The 22,385-nt window shown below is 34.5% G+C and overlaps 1 protein-coding gene across 5 annotated transcripts in view; it reads left to right on the top strand.

The window, feature by feature from the left end:
- MTF2 (metal response element binding transcription factor 2) overlaps positions 1 to 22,385 on the top strand; it is a 92,523-nt gene that overhangs the window by 55,613 nt on the left and 14,525 nt on the right. For all 5 annotated transcript variants that reach the window (XR_003679566.2, XM_055084459.1, XM_007110719.2 and 2 more), the window contains 8 exons: positions 7,852 to 8,050; positions 8,171 to 8,252; positions 12,030 to 12,125; positions 12,369 to 12,469; positions 12,859 to 13,007; positions 14,985 to 15,080; positions 15,930 to 15,998; positions 16,844 to 16,967. Coding sequence is in view for 4 of the 5 variants with exons in the window: in XM_055084459.1 (XP_054940434.1) it covers positions 7,852 to 8,050; positions 8,171 to 8,252; positions 12,030 to 12,125; positions 12,369 to 12,469; positions 12,859 to 13,007; positions 14,985 to 15,080; positions 15,930 to 15,998; positions 16,844 to 16,967 (916 nt within the window). In the remaining variant the exon portion in view is untranslated. The remainder of the gene's footprint in view (positions 1 to 7,851; positions 8,051 to 8,170; positions 8,253 to 12,029; positions 12,126 to 12,368; positions 12,470 to 12,858; positions 13,008 to 14,984; positions 15,081 to 15,929; positions 15,999 to 16,843; positions 16,968 to 22,385) is intronic.

Raw genomic sequence — 22,385 nt, 5'->3', positions numbered from 1 at the left:
CGGTATGCGGGCCTCTCACTGTTGTGGCCTCTCCCGTTGCGGAGCACAGGCTCCGGACGCGCAGGCTCAGCGGCCATGGCTCACGGGCCCAGCCGCTCTGCGGCATGTGGGATCCTCCTGGACCAGGGCATGAACTCGTGTCCCCTGCATCGGCAGGCGGACTCTCAACCACTGTGCCACCAGGGAAGCTCTCTGTTTCTGTTTTTATCAACACTTTTGCAGAATCTTTCCATGTCTTTGAATGTATGCTCCACTTCCAAGATCAAAACAATATTCTACATTTTCCAGTTAGATTTCAAGTTTTACATTTTACCTTTATGTCTTTGGTCCATTTGGAGTTCACCTTTTTGTGTATTGTGAACTAGGGATACAACTGTTTCTCCCTTTAAGTGAGCCACTTTCTCCAACACTGTTTAGTGAATAATACATCCTGTCTGTACAGATTTGTAGTATCATTTTTATCATTAACAATTTCCCATAAATAGATCTGTTTTGGAAATACCTGTTTTGTTCAACTGGTGTTATAGATTGTTTCTTACCAGTACAGAACAGTTTTCTCTGGAATGTGTCACAGTATCTGGTAGGGCAAGTCTTCACCTCTTTGTTCTTCCTTTTAAAAGTTGACTTAGTTATTCTAGGACTTTTAGTTTTTCATATTAATTTTCTGAAGTGTTTGACCTCAAAAAATTCTGCTGGGGTTTTCATTGGAATTGCATTGAATTTATATGCTAAAGATTATCTGCCCAATACTGTGAAATTTAGCTTGCATCAACTCCATTTGGGAGAAGCAGGAGTATTCTAGACACTCTAAAAAGAAAAGGTATGGACTGGAGGTTTAATGGGTGTTGAGAAGAGCATTCATAACCCAACAGCAAAGGTAGGGAGTACAGAGCTTAAGGAAAGGGCAGGTGGGCCAACTCTCCTTTATTCGTTTTGGTTTTCTGTATAAATTTCTCAGGTTTGACTTAAACATGAGAGGCAGCGTAGCCTTGATGCAAGATGAGAGATACAGCTTTGTAGCCATAGACCAGAGTCAACTGAGCACCCAGAAGCACCATTCTCCCAATCAAAAAGTCTATTTATGAAGGAACTTTTACAGTATATGAGCTGGGAAAAATATTTCCAACTTGTATAATAATGAAGTTCAAAGTATATAAGATGCTCTTGAAAATCATTATGGAAAGGATTAACATTTCAGTTTTAAAAACAGGCAAAGAACATCAACTGCAGTTCCCAGAAGACATACAAATTGTTAACAAATTTATGAGAAAAAAAAGCTTCTCAATAATAGAAATGTAGATGGAAATTTGTGCTTGTGTGTGTTGTCACATAGCAAAAGGATAATGCTCACTCCATTTTGGTGAAGGTGTGGGCCATCAAGTACTACTCTGATAGTGTCAGAGTGTTGGTTTTTTAAAATAAATAAATAAATAAATTAATTAATTAATATTTTATCTTTGGCTGTGTTGGGTCTTTGTTGCTGCGCCCGGGCTTTTTCTAGTTCCAGTGAGTAGGGCTACTCTCATTGTGGTGCACAGGCTTCTCGTTGTGGCCTGTCTTGTTGCGGAGCACGGGCTCTAGGTGTGTGGGTTTCAGTAGTTGTGGCATGTGGGCTCTAGAGCTCAGGCTCAGTAGTGGTGGCGCCCAGGCTTAGGTGCTCCACAGCATGTGGGATATTCCCTGACCAGGGCTCAAATCTGTGTCCCTTGCATTGGCAGGTGGATTCTTAACCACTGCGCCACCAGGGAAGTCCAGTGTCAGAGTGTTATTGGTACCACTTTTCAGATTCATTTGACAATATGTATCACATTAAATATATACATAATATGGGTTTGGAGGAAATGGGGTGTTTAAATGAAACAGTACTCGTCATGAGATGATAATTGAAACTGGATGGTGACTATCTGATGGTTCATTATACTTGTCTACTTTTGTATATATTTATAATTTTCTACAATAAAAGGGCAAATGCATATTCTTTGATATAGTAATTATTCTTTATGGATTTATCTTATATAGTATTTGGAATACTTTAAAAATAAAATGTAGAAGGATGAACTTTGTATTATTGCCTGTAATAGTAAAACACTAGAAAATCCTCAATGTTCCTCAGTTGGGTAATAGTTGGAAAGTAGCTTAACAGCTAATGGAAAGATTATCTTACATACTTTTATTATACAGATGGACATTACATAGGCTAAGGTACATTGTTATGTGAGAAAGCTTGTAGAACAGTACCTGTAATAATCCACTTCTTTTAAAACATATGTAAATTATATCTACATATGGATTATATATGTAAGAAAAATCAGGAGATGAACAGTTTTCTTTTCATCATTACTTCTTTTCAGGAAGTAGCATGGGGAATTTTCAGTTTTGATTTCTCTATTGTTTAAACAGCTGCATGTTTACCTTTGTAATCAGAAAGGAAATAATAAATTCTAAAATTTAAAAAATCAATTTAATTTCTAGTAAAGGATACATTCTAGAAAGGAGGGAGGTAATCAGTGACAGTAATGGGGGGATAGCACAGGGAGATCAACTCAGTGCTTTGTGACCACCTAGAGGGGTGGGATGGCGGGGGTGGGAAGGAGACGCAAAAGGGAGAAGATACAGGGATATATGTATATGTATAGCTGATTCACTTTGTTATACAGCAGAAACTAACACACCATTGTAAAGCAATTATACTCCAAGAAATATGTTAAAAACTGGGGGGAAGTTCCTTCGAGGGGAAGATGTACATTGTTTATCCTAGTTATGTTTGAGTTGTGGTATTATGGGTCATTGGGTCATTTACCCTTTCTTACTTTGTTTTCTCTAAAATTTCTTTGGGCAGAGGAATTTTCTTTTTTTCTTTCTTTTTTCTTTCTTTTTTTTTTTTACAATCCACAAATGAAATAGCTTTATTATTACCATAATGTCTAATTTAGGGGCAGAGGAATTTTAAAAGAGGGTAATAATTTTACAGAATATCTGTTTATTAAAGCAGTTTTATATAATACATGATTTATGTTCTCCATGTTTATATGGATAAAAGATTGGTGTGTATTTGCCTTAGAATGTGAATTAGAGTCCCTTGTTTACTCAGAGCAAACAGATTATTTGTGCATAGATTCATTTTTAGAAAAAATGTTACTTTAAATATAGATGTTTTTGAATTGAATTTGAACTTTATAAATTCCATATAACCTTTCTGATTTATGTACCCTGCACTATATAGAGCATTGAGGATACAACTGTGAATAAGAGTAACACACACATTCCCTGGTTTTGGTGGAACGTTTGGGTGGGAGAGTGGTGCTGTGTGTTGCAGTGGGTTTCAGACTAAATGGGAATGACTGTAAGAGCAGAGACAGTTAAATGTGTATAACTTTGTCCCAAAGGTTTGGCTATGAACGGGAGGGAAGAAATAATAGGAAGTGGTGGGAGGGGCAGAAGGAATCAAGGGAATTTTAGTTCTCTTTTCCTGCCTCGATCCTTGCAAGTTTTTAAGAATAGTTGAATGCTACTGGAAAGGTGCCAGTAGAGAGATTTATTGAATGCTGGCTCTGGTCTGTAATTCTATAACCTTGGTCAAGTTATTTAATCTGTCTTCTTAGAGTCACGGTTTTTTCATATGTAAAAAGGGACCTGTGAAATTGTTATCTGTAAAAATGTCTCCATAACATTGTTCTGAGTATTATCTCTGTTCCGCTGGCACAGTAAATGGCTCATAATGGGGGCTTAACAAATGATCTGTGAAAGAATTAATATGCAGGAAGCTTAATGTGTGGTTGAGCACATAGTAATCACTCAAGTAACTTTTCCCCAGAGGTTTGGCTGTGAATGGAAGGGAAACAATAAGGAGGTGGTAGTGGGAGGGGGGCATAAGCAATCAAGGGCAACTGTTATTAGGTTAGGTACCGTTGATACAAGATACACCAGAAATATTAGCAGAAGCAAGGTGGAAGCACTAGGAGATGGAAAAAAAATTTTTAATGGTTCATTTCTTAAGATCTAAGGACATACTGTGTACTGGGAGTAATATAATGGAGAGTAAGATGGGGACAGACCTTGCCATCAAAGGTGAAAAAGGGAGGGAATTTGTTGAAGCAATAGCAGAGCATATGAAACTATCTGGGAATGTTTGCAGTTTTGATTTTTGTACATCTTCCACTCTAGAATTGGAAGGCTCTAGGTCATTATAGTCACCCTGGCATTCTGTTGAGGTCATTTCTCACCCATAATTAATTAGGTTGCTCAGGCATTAAGTTAGTTTTTTTAACTTAAGGGAAGCAAAGTCCTGCTGTGACCACTGGATTTGTAGCTTTCTAGAAAGTTGCTTGCTCATAGGGTCATTTTCATACTGTGATTTGAAGGTATTTTTTCACTGTCTGGAGAAAGTTCTCAGCCTGGCATTGAGCATTCCTGCTGATAAAATTTATTGTAGTGACTCATTCTCCATTTTTACTTACCTAGGACTCATCTTGTCAGGATTTTAAGTCTCTTAACCCTTCTAAGTACAGTATTGAAGTGCCTTTTCCTTACAGCTGACTGACAATAATGTATGACAATATTTATTCCTTTATTTAGAGCATGGCTCTTAAAATGTGATCCAGGGGTCCTTTCAGGTGGTCTGCAAGGTCTAAACTATTTTCATGATAACACTAAGATGTTGTTTGCTTTCCCACCATGTTGACATTTGTACAATGGCGTAAAAACAGTGTTTGGTCAGACTGCTGTGTGCCTTAGCATGAAACAAGGCATCAAACTGTGCTAGCATTGTTTACTTTTGAGCACTCACAGTAAAACAAACAAAACACACATCTGCACACACATGCAGAAAACCCTATTTCATTCAAGAACATTCTTGATGAAACAGTAGAAATTATTTTCACTAAATCTGGAGTTTAGGTTTTTAATGTTATGTGTGACAGAATAGGAAGCATATATGTATAAAGTATTAATGCCATTGTTTGAGTTGCTGGCTGAGCTAGTAGCTTTTCCATGGAACACCATTTTTTACTTGAAACAGTGACTTGCTTTGGTATATGGTGGATACTTTCTTGACACACTCATTTCACTTATACTTACTTTACTTACCATTTTTGGTTTTCTAGATTTGTTCCTATGGGTTGGAGCTGCCATCTGGTGTCATTACTTAAATACAGTTTTGTTCCCATCAACACCTTTGTGCTCTTATTGTCAAATATATTACATTCCTCTATGTTATAGGCCTAACAATACAGTTATGTACATATTTTTCCATATGTTTCCTTTAGAGGAAATATGCATTTATAGTGCCTTTTATAGTTACCTTATTACTTTTCCTAGTGTTCTTTGTTTTGTGTGTGTGTGTGTGTGTGTGTGTGTGTGTGTGTATTTGAGTTTCTACCTTGGTTTACTTAATTTCAACTGTAAGAACCTCCTTTATTTCTTGTAAGGTAGCTCTGCTAGCAACAGTTTCTCTCAGGTTTTGTTTATCGGGGAGTATCTTTATTTCACCTTCATTTTTGAAATACAGTTTTGCTGGATATAAGATTCTTGATTGACAGGTTTTTTCTTTCGGTGCTTTGAATATGTCATTTCACTGCCTTCTGGCCTTCATTGTTTCTGATGAGAAGTTAACCTTACTGGGGTTTCCTTGCATGTGATGAATTATTTTTCTTGGCTGCTTTCAAGATTTTCTCTGTCTTTCAGCATTTTTACTGTGGTTTGTCTGGATGTGTATCTCTTTGTATTTATCCTACTTGGCGTTTGTTTAACTTCTTGGTTATATAGTTTAATGTTTTTTAGCAGATATGGGATGCTATCAGTCATTATTCCTTTGGATATATATTTTTTTAATTTTAAGTTTTTAAATAAATTTATTTATTTTATTTATTTATTTTTGGCTGCATTGGGTCTTTGCCACTGTGCCTGGGCTCTCTCTAGTTGTGGCAAGCGGGGGCCACTCTTCGTTGCAGTGTGCGGGCTTCTCACTGTGGTGGCTTCTCTTGTTGCGGAGACTGGGCTCTAGGTGCGCGGGTTTTAGTAGTTGTGGTTTGCGGGCTCCAGAGCGCAGGTTCAGCAGCTGCGGTGCACAAGCTTAGCTGCTTCGTGGCATTTGGGATCTTCCCAGACCAGGGCTCTAACCCATGTCCTGGGCATTGGAAGGCGGATTCTCAATTACTGCGCCACCAGGGAAGCCCATATTCCTTTGTATATTTTTAAAATGTAGTGTATCTTTCAAACTGAAACTCTACACACTTTAGAAGTGTGTAGAGTTTCTCCTCCCTCCTCCAAGCCACTGGCAATCCCCATTCTACTCTTTGTCTCTATCATGACTGCTCTTATACCCTTATGTAAGTGGAATTATACAGTATTTGTCCATCTTGTCTGGATGATTTTGCTTTAGCATAATGTCTTTAAGGTTTGTTCATGTTGTAGTTTATGACAGAATTTCCCAGAATTTGTTTATCCTTATAGGTACTGAAAATAGGTATTCCCAGTTGGAAACATTTTTTTTCTTCCCTACCTGTTTTGTTTTTACTTAACTTTTATACTGTTTTTGAATTACTGTCTATCTAGTTTTACCTACTGTTGTATGTTTAGTTAATAAAAAAAATCTAAATTGGGAAAGTGAAACCAAACAAATACGGCTTTGTTTTCTTTAAGAAAGCTGTTGGTGGTACACTATGCTGTTTATACAGTAACTGATATATAAGTTACAATGTAATTTTGGAGTATGTAATTTTGGGGTCTTATGCTTAAAAAATGTAAGTGATCTTATAATTGGCTTCTCAGTTGAGTATGATTTGTGAAATTGGTGGCTCTTAGTTTTGTTTTTTTTTAAACTTCCAGTCTGCATATTTGAGGGACTGTGACACATTCCTGTCAATAAACAAGGCTTAATTCAGTAGTGATTCCCTGTAGGTAGGTCATGACTACCCTTCCAATGGGTTGAATATACACAACTACCCAGAGTCACTGGTTAGTGTGTTTTAACTACATGTGGCATAATCTTTTTTTAAGTTGAAGTACAGTTGATTTACAGTGTTTCATGTGTACAGCAAAGCGATTCAGTTATACATATATGTATATATGTGTATATGTATGTATTCTTTTTTTTGTTCACATGGCATGCAGGGTCTTAGTTCCCTGACCAGGGATTGACCAGTGACCCCTGCATTGGGAGCGTGGAGTCTTAACCCTGGACTGCCAGGGAAGTCCCTATATATGTATTCTTTTTCCTATTCTTTCCCATTATAGGTTATTACAAGATATTGAATATTGTTTCCTGTGCTATACAGTAGGTCCTTGCTGTTTTTACATATAGTAATGTGTATCTGTTGGCCTAATCATTTTTATTCTTTATCAAGTGCTTATGAAATTATACCATGCAGCTTCTTTTAGTTTATCTAAACCTAGATATGAGATTTACGGCATCCTTTGCTCATGACCATGGTCTACCCACTTCAACTAACAGCTGTCATTTTGATGAGAGCTGCCCTGAATATGTTACCTTGGAGTGGTTGCTGAATCCTGGCCTCATTGAATGAATATTGACAACTGCTATCATTTTGTTTTAAACTTCTTTGTTTCTGGAGAGTTTTTATGATTTGAGGTACTTGTTAATATTTTCCCTAAATGTAAGGTTTTCAATAAGTAAAAAAAATTTGATTAATACATGAAATATATGGTTGTTATAAAATAATCTCTATAAGTAAATCAGTCCTGTTTTGTTTCGTTTTATTAATTTTTATTGGAGTATGGTTGCTTTACGATGTTGTGTTAGCCTCCACAGCACAAGAGTGAATCAGCCATACCCATACAGATATCCCCTCCCTTTCAGTCAGTCTTATATATGGTTATTTATTTTCTAAACAGAGACTCTACAGGGGCAGGTAATTCACTGGTCCACAAGCGGTCTCCTTTACGTCGAAACCAAAAGACCCCAACATCCTTGACCAAGCTGTCTTTACAGGATGGACATAAAGTCAAAAAGCCAGCATGTAAATTTGAAGAGGGTCAGGATGTCCTAGCTAGATGGTCAGATGGCTTGTTTTATCTTGGAACTATCAAAAAGGCAAGTTACCTTAATATCTTTTGCTGTTTCTGCATAAACTTTTAATAATATTGAATTGAAATTTAACTTCGTGGTTTTGATTTTAAAAGAAATCAACATAAGTTTTCTTCTGTATTTCAGATAAACATATTGAAACAGAGCTGCTTCATCATATTTGAAGACAGTTCTAAATCCTGGGTTCTCTGGAAGGACATTCAAACAGGCAGGTGCTACTATTTCCCTTGGACATGATTTACACTAAAATTTTATTTTCTTCAGCTTGTTATTTTCTAGTGTTTTCTGTTTAGTACAGTGTATTAAGATAACTAAAAAAATCAGTGTATTCTTTAGAGTCTTCAAGGAGTTATAATCTATTTTATAGACCATAAGAAGAACAAGAATTGCTCTGTTAAGGTAGAGATAGATTAGACGACAGATGCATCACTGATGCACGTGTATAAATTATTGTTAGGACCCTTCTAAGAACTTTGAAGAAAAATTTTACTTACTAATATGAGTAACACGGCTTCACCTTTGCTGTTACTTGCCTGTATTAGTACAAAGTAATATAGAGAGCTAATATTTATTGAGAACATACTGTTTGCCAGATGTTTTGGGGAATTAGGACTATTAAATAGCTTTAGAATGCTAGAAATATTCATTGATAAGAATAGTTTAAAATTACTGCTTAGTTATGGTTTTTTATGTTTAGATGGGAAAATGAGGCTGTATTTGGGTACAAGTAAAAATGAATACAGATATGCTCTGGTTTGGTTATAGATATGTTTCTTGTTATGCTTTTTATTTTTGAAAGCTATAAAAGCTATAATTGCTGTATGTTGTTTGAATCTGCTAAATAAAAGTATTTTTCTAGGTATCTCTTTCATGGAAAGTGCTTTATTTATGAAAAATTATGAATAGTAAAAATCTGAGTACTTCAGCTGCACACTAAAGCCCCACTTTTGGTATCCTTTTAATGGGTTAATGGGCCTACACTAAGGTGTTTTTATATGTCCCCCTGTAGAAAGGAGACAAATTCTGTAAAGTATTTATCAATTGGGTTTTTTATTTGAATCCCAAATTCGACTTTATGGTAGGTTAGTGCTGTGTTCAGTTTCTTGATTTCACTCTTAGTTTTTTTTTAAAGAATAAAAAGAGTTTTGGTAAAGGAATTGGAATGTTGTAGTTACCATTTTTATACATGGTACTCAGGGATTAGGTGGAGAACTCAATAGTTGCTACTCTAGTAAAATGTCTTTCTAGTGAAAGAAACTTCTTACAGTTTTTAGGACTGATCAGTTTAAAGGTCTAAAGTTACGTTTTGAATCTCAAATTGAGGGGTCAGTGAGGAAAGGAATAGGAGGCAGGTAAGAGATCTCCAGCAGTAGTGATATTGAACAGATCTTATTACTCTGCATACAGAATTATCCCTTTTGCTTAGTTTGTAAATATGGTTGTCTCTGGTGGAACTGAAATATGTTATACTGCTTCTGTTCCCGCTGTATTAACTATGTGTCCCTATCAACTTTTCTACCTTTCTGAGGTTCCTGTGGGTTAAATATAGGTCTGTCTTTCTGTCTTCTTCCCTCCCTCCCATCCTTCCTCCCTTACAGAAGGGAAGAAGAAAACCAGTTGTACATAGATAGAAAGTGGTTGTGAAAGTGAGGGGGTCTTGTCCTACATGTGTTATATCCAGTATATCAATTCAGTGGTCTGTGGTTGTTTTTTCCTTGCTGGCTCCTTTTACTATCCTTATAATGAGATAGGATAGCTCCTTGGCCATTTAACTCTTTGTAACACCCAGAAAGTTAGCACACATGTATGTAACTTGCAGTTGATATAAAATAAGTGAACCTGAAAATTGTAATATGGCAGATGTCAGTGTGGAGTGTAGCTTTAGTAGTTTTCTTCCTGTAAGGATCCTGCTTATAGTAGTTATATATCAAAATAATAAATTATAGTAATTTCACTCATCTATAAGGTTCTTATAAAAAACATTCATAAATAGGAACAATGTATAGTCATATTAGTAGTCAAAGAAGTATACATTACAACAGGGAGATAGCATATTAAAACCACTAAATAATTTTAAAAGGATTTTTAATCTTAATACCTAATACTGTTATGGTTTCTGTGAAAATGATACACTGCTGGTGGCAATGTAAATTTCTATTTTTGGATATTTAATAGTTGCATTAAATGCATAAAGATGTTTTATATGCTTTCATCTATACAGCAGACTCATTTGTAGCAATTTATTCAAAAGAAATAATTCATAAGTAAAAAATCTAGATGAAAAATATCTGCTGTAGCTTTATTTTAACAACAACAAAAAATTTGGCGTATCTAAGATGAAATGGCTTTATAGTCATTTGGGTTTAGAGTGAGGGAGACTATAGAAGGCCACTAAGCTACACAGAAAGTTTTTGTAAACTTGATGATAAAAAAGACATGTTGGATTTCACAAGTAAAGGCAATTCTCTGCTTCCTCAGGATTGTTTCCTGAGGGTGAACACATATTGTTTGCCGGATCAGCACCCTCTTTTACGAGGAACTGCCTTCTCCTACACCAGTCCAGTTATAGTGGGCGTCAGATCAGGCACCTACCACAGTCTGTGGCTGTTGGTCCTTTTCCAGGAAGTTGCAGATTTGGACTGAGAGGTTCTAGGCTCAGTCTGGTCGCTCTCCTGACTGGAGCCATAAACTGAGAAACTATGGGAAGCCACATCCAGCCAAGCGAACAAAGCCTGGGAGAGGAGAGGAGAGAGGACAAGAGCCAAAACAAAAAAGGAAAAATGCAAAAAACGAACAAGCAAAAAATTTGGTAAACTGCATATCTAAGAATAGAGTCATAATAAAGTAAATTTGGTTCTTTCCACTGGACAGAATATTATACAGCTTTTAGAAGTTATACGTTTGAAAACTACAGTGTGAGAAATGCTTTTGATGGAAGAAACATTACATAGTATTAATGAAAAGAAGCATCTCACAGTGGAGAGAATATGGACTCTGGCATATCTGGGTTTGAATCCTAGCCTTGATACTCTGTGACTGAGGGTACTTGGATTAGTTACTTTATCTTTCTGAGCCTCAATTCTTCTCTATAAATAGGATATGTATCTAATAAGTTGTGGAATTAAAATAATACGTATCAAGAGCCTAACACAATGCTGGCTCATAGCACAAAATTGTACATTTTTATTATTGTTGGTATGTGAATAAAGTGTATGTATTAGTATTTTAACTATGTATATTGAAATTCATGAGAAGAGATTATTGGAAATAATTGTGCTAAAGTGATAAAATTATATTCTAAATTTTGCAGAATAAAATTGTTTTTAGAATAAAAATGTTTAAGGAAGAAATAACTTACCTATTCAGGTAAAAAAATGTAATTAATAACTAGAACCCCTCACTTTTGTTTCAGTGGGATATTGTTTAGGTACGTTGTTTGACACCATAGTTCCAGATTTCAGAAGCTGGAGATCAAATAATTAGCGCTCAGCCTTTTTTATAAATTAGTAAGTAAAAAGAAGTGTTCTGAATCTTGAGAGTAGGGAGTCATTAGCGGATCTTCCTTGCCCCTTTTCTTTAGTCTCATGATGTTAGGCAGTGTAGGGTGAGTGAGAAATGTACATGGGTAGGTGTGTGTTCTGGAGAGTAGTTCTAGTGTTCACAAAACATCCCCTTCTCTCGCCTCCCAAGAGGGTAGGAATATTGGAAGTAAATGGTAAGGGATCCTGCCTGAGAGCAGTTTAAATTATGCCCTCTGCCAAAAAGCAGATTAAATTATGAATGTAGACAGTGAGGCATCTTAAGTTAAAGGTAGGAAGAACACAGATAAGGAGCAGAGAGAGAGCATTTTGTGTATAGTACTTTGCCTTGAGAAAATACCATTATGATCTAGGAAACAGACATTGCCAACATGGGCTACTCACTGAGTAAAAAAAGTGGTTTTGTTATATGGAACAATTCTTTATGTATATTTTAAATATTTCAGGAGCCACTGGAAGTGGGGAAATGGTCTGTACAATATGTCAAGAAGAGTATTCAGAAGCTCCCAATGAAATGGTTATATGTGATAAGTGTGGCCAAGGTAAACATTGATTTTTTTTTTTTAATCTTGTGGAAACGTTTTTTTTACATACTTAATGCCCCTGTTGAAGATTAATGATTAAAAATTCTTTACATTGGTAATTTGAAGCTGTTACCATAAGTTTAGTCATCAGTTGTAAATATATTAATGTAGGAAAAGAGAATACTAAAATGCCTTCTTTAAATTGTGTTGCAGTATTTATTAATAAAATAGAATTTGCTTTATGCTTTTTTTGATATTAAGGATATCATCAGTTGTGTCACACACCTCATATTGATTCCAGTGTGATTGATTCAGATGAAAAATGGCTCTGTCGACAGTGTGTTTTTGCAACAACAACAAAGGTATCTTTTAAGTGTTTTGGGCTAACGCCCTAAATGGAATTTGTAAGACACTATCAGCGTAATGATTGTGTACATTGAAAGTTTATTTGAATGAAATGAGCAATCAATCTTGGGTAGAAAGAGGTACTGCTTATTGTTTGACTGATGATGCTTAAGTGACTTGCAACTATTGCACTTATTTTCTGATAGTGGTCTTAGAATTGGGGCAATAATTTGAAAGAAAAGACAACAAAATAAATAAAGATTATTATTGATCAAACAGTTTGTGATATGGTAAGAAATTTAGAATGGAAATTTCTTCATAATTTTCAGAAGCATTTTAAAATTATAGAGTTGTATTTAAAATTTTATCCTTCACTCTTTTAAATAACTTTTTCCCTCTAATATAGAGGGGTGGTGCGCTTAAGAAAGGACCAAATGCCAAAGCATTGCAAGTCATGAAGCAAACATTACCCTATAGTGTGGCAGACCTTGAATGGGATGCAGGTCATAAAACCAATGTCCAGCAATGTTACTGCTATTGTGGAGGCCCTGGAGAGTAAGTAAATATGGTTATTTAATGCCCTTAATTTTTAATTGCTTATATTGTCCACGTTATTTTTGTTATTGATTGTGGTATGGGAGTGATAGTGAATTGTAAATGCATGAAAGTATCAAAAAAGAAAATTGCGGGGGGATTAGAGGCTGTAGTTTTTATTCATCTTTATCATTAAATGTTTGCTAAATAAGTGAGTCAGAGTTCTAACTAAGAATGTTTAGAAATTTACCTTTAACTTCTGATCACTGGTTCTAGTTGTAACAAAACACATGCATCTTATCTTTCTTAGGAGGTAGCTCTTAAAATACTTAAATCCAGTAATCGTATTTCCCACTCCCATGACTCATATACCAAGTGTTCTCTTTTCTAGGCTAAAATCTCCATTCCTATCAAACATTCTTTATGACGTGTTTTCCAAACTCTGTCTTTGTTGCTCTTCAGTTTTTGAAAGTTTACTCTTGAAATAATGGTGCCATGATTACAAAATGCAGTGTTTCCAGGACTAGTCTGACAGAATATAACAAAGCTATTAGAGTTCTAGATATTATGCTTCTGTTGTTGCAAGAAAAGATTGTATTACCCCTCTTTGGTCATCCCATCATATTCTTTTGGCTCATTATGGGTTTGTAGATGGTCAACTAAAACTAAAGCTTTTAGTTCTTTTTTTCATACAAGCTTATATTAAACCAAATTGTGCATCATGTATTTGTAGTACATTTTAAAAAATGTTAGTGGATAACTTTACGTTTAACTCTATTAAATTATAATTATTGGTTTCTTAAATCTTATCAAACTCCATGTTTCTCTTAAGACAGGGCTGCTCTCTAGAAGAATGCTGGGACATATAAGATGTTCAGTGATGAAAACATGAATAAATGAATATGTAAATGAATGAAATTTTAGTTCTTCATTCTACCTTGTCTCTGATCTTATGGGATTTTTATTTGTGGTTTAACATTTTTATAACATTTCTCAGTTTTTGGTTGCCTGCAGATTTAAGAAGCATTCTCTCTGGTTTCCTTAAATCATTTATAAGAGCTACAGTGAACCTAGAGATTGATCTTTCTCCTTTACTCATTTATACCTAGCATCTTAGTTTATAGACATTATTTTATGAAGCAGATTGTTCATTGTTCTTTAAGTTTTATGAAGCAGATTGTTCATTGTTCTTTAAGTACCATGACTACATGAACTATGTTTGATATTGCTAACACTTTAACACCTAACAGAGTACCTAGAACATAGTATTCATTAGTCTTTTGATGAATGAATGACCTTACTAGTAGCATCTTGCCTTTGCCTGTGTATGGCTTAAAATTAATGTGGGGCTAACTTACTGAGCAAAAGAATTACCTGGAGAAAAGGCATTATTTGGGTGGCAAGTAAGGATATTAAAACCATGTACTAACTAAAAAGAGAGGATATCTTTAGCTGAAGATTCAGTTTTATCATCTTCAGCCATCTGAAAGAGAACAAAATCTGTCACAAAGCCTTTATACCTGGTGGAGTCTTAGATTAGATTTGTGGTTATGTTAAACAAATTTATTAAATTGCTGTACTCCTTTTCATTATAAGGAACAAGAATAATAGAAACACAGTGAAGGCATGAAGTTGCCTATGGCTATTTGGTATGTGCGACAAATAGCTCTACATATCAGTGACCTCTGAGACTGTTGATGTGAAAAAAATCCCAGGCTTGACAAAGATCCTTTACTAATTTAGGACCCAGGCACTTATTGACAAGAAATAGTAGATGTAGCTTTCAAGAGCTTATAAATTCTCATGAATAAAAGAGAGGAGGAATGAAATGGTCAATATTAATAACCTTTTTGGGAAGAAAAAGTTTAACACTAAATATACCAGAAATGTGATACTGTAATCAGAACTATATTCTGTATGTCACTTTTGTCGGTTTCTTTTTTTTTAAACTTTACCTCATGAAAATTAGTAATTTTAATCTTAAATTTTTTCTTATAGCTGGTATTTAAAGATGCTACAGTGCTGCAAATGTAAACAGTGGTTTCATGAAGCTTGTGTGCAATGCCTTCAAAAGCCAATGCTATTTGGAGACAGGTGAGAGAAGGGCATTTGACTGATTTTTTTTTAGCTTTTTAAAATTGTATTTATGTTTTTTCATTTTCACATTTCTAAAAGTAGTTTTAATAGTGATTTGTAAAAGGTTCACCTTAGGGGGGAATATATTGTTTAATATACTTAAATTATATATAATTTTTAAAAACACAAAATTTTTGTGCTTTTGGATATTGCAGAAAGCTTTTAAGTATTTGACCAGTGAATATATTTGCACCTATTGCCCCGCAGTACTCTAAATTATTCTCATTGGTACCTTCTTTTAAAGAACCTCAAGGGGATCCAAAGAACCTCAAAGACAGAACTAATGTCTTTTTAGATTAAGAGAGTGTGAAATAGCAGAGCTCTAGAAGAAAAATTAGAGCACTAAATGTAACATCAAAAACTCTGGGTTTAAATCTTAGCTTATGTGATTTATTGTCTTTCTGACCTTAGGAAGGTCAGCTTGTCTCCTGGGCTTTTTCTACCCTGTTGTTTGGAGCATTGAAAAGTGACAATGTGTATGGGAGTAGCCATCACAAGTCCTGTTACACACAAGCCATTAGTAAACTATGCCTGTATATCAATCTGTATGTGAACTCTGAAGGTCTCTAATGGTTAAAAAAAAATTGCCCCTTTCCCCCATATACAAACTATTTTATTATTTGTCATTACTGGAAAAGAAACTCTTTAAATCGCAGTGTCATGATTCAAATTATATTTTGCTTTGTGTATCAGTCCTTACGTCAATTGTAGGATTTGCACTTGCTGAATATTAATTTTAATTGTTAAATAATTTATATTTATATGTACTCTTGATTACTCAGTATATAACTTTTCTTTTTTCCTTAGGTTTTATACATTTATTTGCTCTGTCTGCAGTTCTGGACCAGAATACCTCAAACGTCTACCATTACAATGGTAAGTATGGACATTTCTGTTAAGGAACAAAGAGCCATATTTTAAAATCTACAGGATGAAACTTTCTATATACATTTACTTAGCTTAAATAAAAATTTGTTCTTCTTTATGCCTGGTTTTATTTCTTTTCCTGTATTTATCCTCAAGCCTGATGTCATCTTCCCCAAAGTTTATCTAGTTTTATTGCTGAAGTAATAAGGCCATTCAGTTTCTAATGGCATAAAAAGTAACTTTCAAATATCTTTTAGATCTTCAAAATTCTTATTCATGTTTCTAGTTCTTTTGGGCCTTCAGAATAGCATCAGTAGAACAGAGAAACGTCTTAAAACAAATATGCCAATTTCTGCCTCAGTTAAGTAATTCTTGGGCATGGGAAGTATGATGAATTTTGGAGATTTACTGAAAATGTTTATAGTAAGTGCTTAGAAATTTTTGTCAAATATTTTACATATTTTAGGAAAAGATAAGGTTTAATTCATGAATCAGATAATAAAGTCTGTTAAAGTGTGATCCATTTTGTAGCTTATGTAGTAGTGAAAACATGACATTTTGATCATAAGTTATTTTTTCTTAGAGTCAGGTCCTCTTTGAATGTATTTCAAGAAATCAAATATCTTTTAATTTTTACTTACTATTCAGGATAAATTAAATGTTTAGTTAATGTTTTTCATTTATTTTCATATGTAATAATTTATTATGAATATGACTTGTGATATTAACCCTCTGTTCACCTAAATACTTTACTTTGGATATTTTAATTGCTGGTTTTATAAAAATAGTGTGTGATTTTTAAACAATAACCAAAAACATTGTTTTCATATATTTTGATTATTTTTGGATTCCAGGGTAGATATAGCACACCTATGCCTTTACAACCTAAGTGTTATTCACAAGAAGAAATACTTTGATTCTGAACTTGAGCTTATGACATACATTAATGAAAACTGGGATAGATTGCACCCTGGAGAGGTAGGTGGTCTTAGAGCTAACTTCATTAGCTACTTAATGTCCTTTTTGTTTTATTAAAAGCAACTATCACACATGTATAAGCCATACATCTAAAGTAGCATTTTATGTTTAGTTAGGGAGAAATATCTTTAAGTTTAGTTAGGGAGCCCTCATTCTCCTGTTTGTTGCCTCTTGACTTGAGGAAAAATGTAGGAGGAAGTAAATTACTTGATTCTTCCATTTTCTGAAGTGAAAATCACTGTAGTTAAAGATAGAAGGGAGGGAGAAATCCTTATTATTGGGTATCTTACTTATGATTCCTCCTCCTTTTCTCCTAAGTTTACCCTAAACTTAGAGATGGGGACTTCCCTGGTGGCGCAGTGGCTAAGAATCCGCCTGCCAATGCAGGGGATGTGGGTTCAATCCCTGGTCTGGGAAGATCCCACATGCTGTGGAGCAACTACTGAGCCTGTACTCTAGAGCCCGTGAGCCACAACTACTGAACCCGCGTGCCACGACTGCTGAAGCCCATGCGCCTAGAGCTCGTGCTCTGCAACAAGAGAAGCCACCACAATGAGAAGCCCACGCACCGCAACAAAGAGTAGCCCCAGCTAGCCACAACTAGAGAAAAGCTCATGCACAGCAACCAAGACCCAAGGCAGCCAATAAATAAATAAATAAATAAAACTTAGAGATATAACCAACACTCTTCTTTCCTCTCTTGTTGGTACTCCCTTATATATCTTTAACTTCCAGGAATACTGAGACCCGGTAATAGTGTTAGCTAAGTTAGAAAGTGAAGCTACCTGAGTTGGAGATTATCCCCCTCATTCTGACATCTCATTTGCTTTTCGTTTGCAAAGTGTAACCACTCATGCTGGTTTACAAAGAGTCTTTTTTTGAAAAAGCAATATAAAAATTAACGCATATTCATTGAAGATTTTGAAACTACAGAATAGCGCAAAGAAGAAAATAACTAGAGTAACTTTAATATTTACCTTGTTTTTAACATTTATTTAGAATTATTAAAATACAGATTTAAAATATGGACATTAACTAAATTTTTTGTTTTATAATATGTGGAATTAGTTAGTCATGCATTACTTTTTGAGGTAAAAACTATAAACTGATTTGAAATTTAGGAAGAGTTTCTGCATTTGTAGCTTTTAGACGTGAGGCAGTTTATAAGGTTCACATCAAGTAAGATAACAAGTTTTTTTTGTTGTTGTTGTTCTGGGGGTTTTATGGGGCACCTAGGAGTGCATAATACACATTTATTTAAAAGTTAGTGGTAGATCAGTTGTATAAAATAAATACCTGTGGAATACTTAGATTTTAAAATCAAAGATATTATTAAAATCAATTGAGTTAAGATGTTTTGAGTGTTAGAAATTGGAATATAATACTCTCATTAAGTTTTCTGTTAAAAGCTTTTTTCAGATGACTTTTGAGAGAAAGTAAATTTGATAAATTTTAATAAATTGATTAGTAATGGGAGAAAAAAGTGTGCAAGGCACTGTTAAGTATAGTGTTCTTTATAGTCATCTTAATATTTAATGTTCTAATACGTTAATTTGAAATGCTTTCTTTCTAGCTATGGTTCTTATAGCACTTCATATGCAGATATATCTATATTCCTTTTAGTACACTTTATGTTTTACATGATTAAATTCTGCATTGGTTACTTCACGTAGATAGCAGGCATGCATATAAAAACTCAAGTTTTGGGACTTTCCTGGTGGTGATGTAATTTAGATTCTATTTAGATTCTATTCAAGAGGCTGAAAATAGAAAATAATAAAAACCATAATAAGATATTTTTAAAGAAATGAGTTCAGTTTATGAATTTCAGGTATCTCAGTTCCAACTGAACTTCTGACACATGTCAGAAAAAGTTTATTTCAGCAATAGGTACATGTTTTATTTTCTGTAACCTATGAGATAATGTCTTAACACATAAGAAATTTCAATTTCTTATTCTTTGCCAAAATGGAAAAATATATCTTTTTATTTAAAAATTAAGAAAAACATGATTACAATCTAATATAACTTTACAACAGAAAAGTTTTACTTTTCTGAGGAGTGTTTTCATTTTTGGGAGCCATAAAATTTATTATCAGAACAAGTGACTTTCTAGTCACTTCTTATTGCTCTTTCTCTGCATTAAAAAAAAGAAAATATTTCAGATGTCTTAGGTTAGTCATCCCATCCTCAGACTAGTTATTTACAGATGGAAGTTCAGGTTTTAATCCTCTGTATTAATATTTTCATCTTAATATTGTAATTGGTTTTTAGAGTGAGATTTTAATGATAAAGAGACCATTAAAATTTGTCAGTAATATATATTCAGTGTTTTCATTTAGTTTACTTCTAAATGTTTGTGGTAATAGAAACAAAGATAATACAAATAATGTATTATTCCAGATTATTAAAGTAGTAAATCTTTGGTTACCTGAAATTGAATTGCAAATTGAATTTTGTCACTAACTCAAAATTAGGTTAATAAAATTTTCTTTTTGTTTATATTTGTATTCAAAATCTTTTTATAAAATAACATTAATTACAGTTATCCCTTTATATTCATAGGGAATTAGTTCCAGGACCCCCTTCAGATACCGAAATCTGAGGATGCTCAAGTCCTTTATACAAAATGATGTAGTACAGTTGGCCCTTAATATCTGATTGATTTTCTGCAGTTGGAACCCGGGGATACTGAGAGCCAACTGTACTTTCAAAACATGAGGATTGCTGTATGCTCAGTATATTACAGGCATACCTCAGAGATACTGCGGTTTCAGTTCCAGGATGCTGCAATAAAACGAATATCACAATAAAGAGAATCACGAATTTTTTGGTTTCCCAGTGCATATAAAAGTTATACTTGCACTACATTGTAGTCTGTTGTGCACAATAGCATTATGTCTTTAAAAAGCAATGTACATACCTTAATTTAAAAATAATACTGTTGCAAAAATGGAGCTGATAGACTTGCTTGAGGCAGGGTTGCCACAACCTTCAATTTGTAAAAAACACAGTATCTGTGATGCACAATAAAGTGAGGTAAATGAAAGGATGTATGCTTGTATTGGTTAATTGAGTACCTTGGAACACTCAAGTCATTTTTAGCATCAGTTCTTACTATACATGCTATAGATTGTATGACAAAGACGTTTGCTCTAGAATTTTACAGAGTATATTTTAGAGTACATTTTAGAGAGTACAGTTGACTCTTGAAGAACACGGGGTTAGGGGCACTCACCCTCTCTGCGCCCTGCTCTGTCTGCAGTTATGCGCCTGCAGATTCAACCAACTGCGGTATAGTACTGTAGTATGTATTTAGTGAAAAAAATTTGTACATAAGTGGACTAATGCAGTTCAAACCCCTGTTGTTCAGGGGTCAACTTTAAATCCTTACATACTGAAAGGCAAATTTAACATTTATGTATCATATATTTTGTTCTTTCTTGATTATTTTTAGGATTATTAGAACATATTAGAATAGTGATTATTTTATATCATTTCCTTATGTGATCTTGTTAAACGTCTTTGAGACTTGGTGCCTTAATGATTATCATATAGACTGAGTATAGCTATTTGAGAAACTGCTGTGTTTTGAATTATTTTCTTTGAGATAGTAAAAATATGTAATATAACATTTGACACCCCAAATAAAAGTTGCTTAAGGTTTTTATATACAATAAGGTGTTTAGAATGAGGTTGTATCAGATTGCTTTTGGGAGTTACAATGAGATATTAATTCTTTTTAGAATCTGCCTATTATCATTTGTCTTTGCTTCCTAATGTGATTTGAAATTTCAGTTCTGTAAGGACAACCCACTTTTCTATTAACTGTGGTCTTAAATTTTAGACACCTAAAGGTTGATAGGAGAGCAGTGTGTTGAGTGCTGCCTCACTTGAAGGATGTAGGGAGAAAAGCATAGATAAAATTCAAGTGAAATACTGTGGCAGAAACAATGTTTTGACTAGAGAAAATGTAGTATAGTAGAGGTGGTGTAATACTTTTAGGTGAAAATTATAAGAAATCTAGTTAAAAGCAGTACTTGGGGCCTTGCGTTGTATATTAGCATGCAGTGTATATGTTGGTAAACAAATTACTTAAGCTGTTTGGCATACTTAAGCCTTGGTGGTGTGGAATTAAATATTGGTAATTGAGGCATGTATTTTATTGAAGGGAAGAATTTTAACTATACATAATAGCATGTATATCTGTACAGAAATATACAACCCTGAAAGTGAAAACAGTGTGAGATTAGTGTCTGTAGAGGGAGGAACAAAAATGATTATTCTGTTGAAAATATATATTATAAACCTCATGGTCAGATGGACGATCTAGAACATGGTGCTCTTCTAATACAGCTTATTTGATTTACATTATAATATTTGCATTCTCTGTTTTCAAAATACAGAAAGGGAACCCTTAACCGCATTATGCGAGTTGAAATAAACAGTCCTATGCAGAGCAGTCCTGGAGTGCGGAAGCAACTTACAGATAAAATTTCTGGGAACCCACAGAGAATAAGTACCAAAAGAAAAAAGATAGGGCTTCCCTGGTGGCGCAGTGGTTGAGAGTCCGCCTGCCGATGCAGGGGACACGGGTTCGTGCTCCGGTCCGGGAAGATCCCACATGCCGCGGAGCGGCTGGGCCCGTGAGCCATCATGGCCGCTGAGCCTGCGCTCCGCAACGGGAGAAGCCACAATAGTGAGAGGCCCGCGTACCGCAAAAAACAAACAAACAAACAAACCAAAAAAAAAACAGGAAAAAAATGATAGTTCATTGTGATTTTCAAAAAGTAAAAAGGAGTGGATTTGAGAAATTAGAAACTGTTGCTGAATGTCAGCAAAATTGTAGAGCAGATTTTTCATACATATGGCTTGTGAAGATTTAAAAAGCAATAAGAAAAAAATGCCATTAATTTATTAGAATAAACCATGTTAAATACCCTGGTTTCTTTTTTGATATGATTAGCAACACTGTTACGTCAAATGCTAATGTACGTGGTGTAGACATAGTATAACTCAGTTTCACATAAGATATCGAAATGTGAACTGGTTAAAATAAATATTAAAAGGATTTGTAACTAATTGAGTAATAGTAACAAAAGCAGTCAATGGCTTGGAAATATTCTTGAGGGAGATTCTAATGGAGAGCCACAGGGTTCTGTTTTTGTCTCTATCTTCAAGAAGGATGACAAAATCAAGAGAAAAGACCATCTCAAACACTGAGCTGAAAACAAAATCAAATTAACAACAGTTGTAAAATTTTGCTTTTAGGCTTAAATATGCAAACAATAGTATGGAAGAAGCAGCGTATGATGGGGGATACTTGGCTTGATAGCAGTTCATCTAATAAGATTTTAGAGTAGAGGTGGCAGTGGGGGACCAGAAAGAGGATGGAATTATTTAGCCAAGCTTAATATG

Source organism: Physeter macrocephalus, chromosome 4 (genome assembly GCF_002837175.3).
Source record: "Physeter macrocephalus isolate SW-GA chromosome 4, ASM283717v5, whole genome shotgun sequence".
Taxonomy (NCBI): domain Eukaryota; kingdom Metazoa; phylum Chordata; class Mammalia; order Artiodactyla; family Physeteridae; genus Physeter; species Physeter macrocephalus.
The sequence above is the reverse complement of the archived record's forward strand: the minus strand, read 5'-3'. Positions and strand labels throughout refer to the sequence as shown.